The sequence below is a fragment of the Eimeria mitis genome, genomic scaffold (assembly GCF_000499745.2).
Source record: "Eimeria mitis Houghton genomic scaffold, Emh_scaff9517, whole genome shotgun sequence".
NCBI lineage: Eukaryota > Apicomplexa > Conoidasida > Eucoccidiorida > Eimeriidae > Eimeria > Eimeria mitis.
The window spans coordinates 1-1,490 of NW_024016763.1; the positions used below are offsets into that span (position 1 = coordinate 1).

General features: G+C 59.9%; 1 protein-coding gene across 1 annotated transcript; it reads right to left on the reverse strand.

The window, feature by feature from the left end:
* Window positions 1-63: 63 nt before the first annotated feature.
* On the reverse strand, window positions 64-1,033 carry EMH_0097480 (uncharacterized protein; the record flags this gene model as incomplete). The annotated part of the gene is made up of 2 exons (XM_038021955.1): window positions 64-112; window positions 321-1,033. 2 exons carry the CDS (start codon window positions 1,031-1,033, stop codon window positions 64-66), a joined length of 762 nt encoding a protein of 253 aa, XP_037879139.1.
* Between the last annotated feature and the right edge of the window lie 457 nt (window positions 1,034-1,490).

The following is a 1,490-nucleotide window of genomic DNA, read 5'->3' on the forward strand; positions in this document are numbered from 1 at the left end:
GTATATACACCCGAAGAACCCCGAAGCGGGGCCCTTGCTGCTGCAGCAAACGACGCAGCTGCGCTAGGCGGTGCTGGTACCGCCGCCACCACCCAACCAGGTGTACGTACACCTGAGCATTCGACATCACTGAGCAGCCAACTGCTGCAGGATAAAAACGACAAACTGCTGATATATGTTGGCTAATAGGGCGCAGCACAGAATTCACAGAAAGATTGTTGCAGCGGGAACGCTGTCTGCTGCTGCTGCTGCTGCTGCTGTTGCTGCTGTTGCTGCTGCTCTCTTCTTTCTGCAGCAAACGACGTAAATATTGCTCGTACGATGACACAGCTGGCGCGTGCAATGCGGTTGGCCTGCTGCTGTTGCTGCTGCTGCTGCTGCTGCTGCTGCTGCTGCTCGATCCAGCTGCGACTGTTGCTGCTCCTCGCAAGCCGGCTGCTGCTGCTGCTAAAGGCGCGGGCAAGTGCCGCCCTTGGAGAGGCAGCAATGCTCCAGCGCTCCTTGGGCCAGAGCTGTTCCCCTGCTGCTGCTGCTGCTGCTGCTGCTGCTGCTGCTGTTGGCTAGCAGCTAGCTGCTGCTGCGCCTGCAGCAGCAACCGCGCCAGAGCAGCGCCGCTGGGGCCCCTGGATAGGTTGACGAGGGGGCGGCAGCCGCGAAGCTTCGGAAGGAAGCGAACGCGGGGGACAGATGAAGCAGCAATTGAGACTGGGTTTGCTGCTGCTGCTGCTGCTGCTGCTGCTGTTGCTGCTGCTGCTGCTGTTGTTGCTTCTCCTGTTGGTGCTGCTGCTGCTCCTGCTGCTGCATCGCGGCTTGCAACTGCTGCAGAGACAGCCGAGACGAGGGCATCTGCGTCAAAAGGCCCAATCATATGTCTCTTGCTGCTGTTGTTGTAGCTGCTGCTGCTGCTGCTGCTGCTGCTGTTTCTGCTGCTGTCGCTAACGCAGCAGCTGTGGCAGCTCTGTCTACTAATGCTGCTGCGGATGCTGCTGCAGCCGCTGCCGGTTAGCACCTCTTGCTGCTCGCTGTTGCCCATAGAGGCGGCTGCTGCAGCAGCACGAAGTCTCTTCGTTCTTGTATCGCCCCTTTCAGCAGCAGCAGCAGCAGCAGCGGCAGCAGCTAGCTGCCGTTTTCTGGAGATCCCGAGGGTCTCCATCAGCTCCGTCTCACCCCGTTCTGCTGCTGTTAGTGCTGCTGTTTCTCCTGCTGCTGCCGCTGCTGCTGCTGCTTCTGTTAGTGCTGCTGTTTCTCCTGCTGCTGCTGCTGCTGCTGCTGCAGCGGAGCCACCAGCAGGGCGCAGCTGAAAGCAATCTGTATAAAGACGAGCTGCAGCAGCAGACTCAACCGCGCGCCAAATGCCTTTGCGGTAGTAACGCGAGCGACGCTGTGAGGCCTCTGCCTCCGTCACATAAAAGTGGCACCTGCAGCAGCAGCAGCAGCAGCAGCAGCAGCAGCAACAGCAGCAGCAGCAGCAGCAACAGCAACAGCAGCAG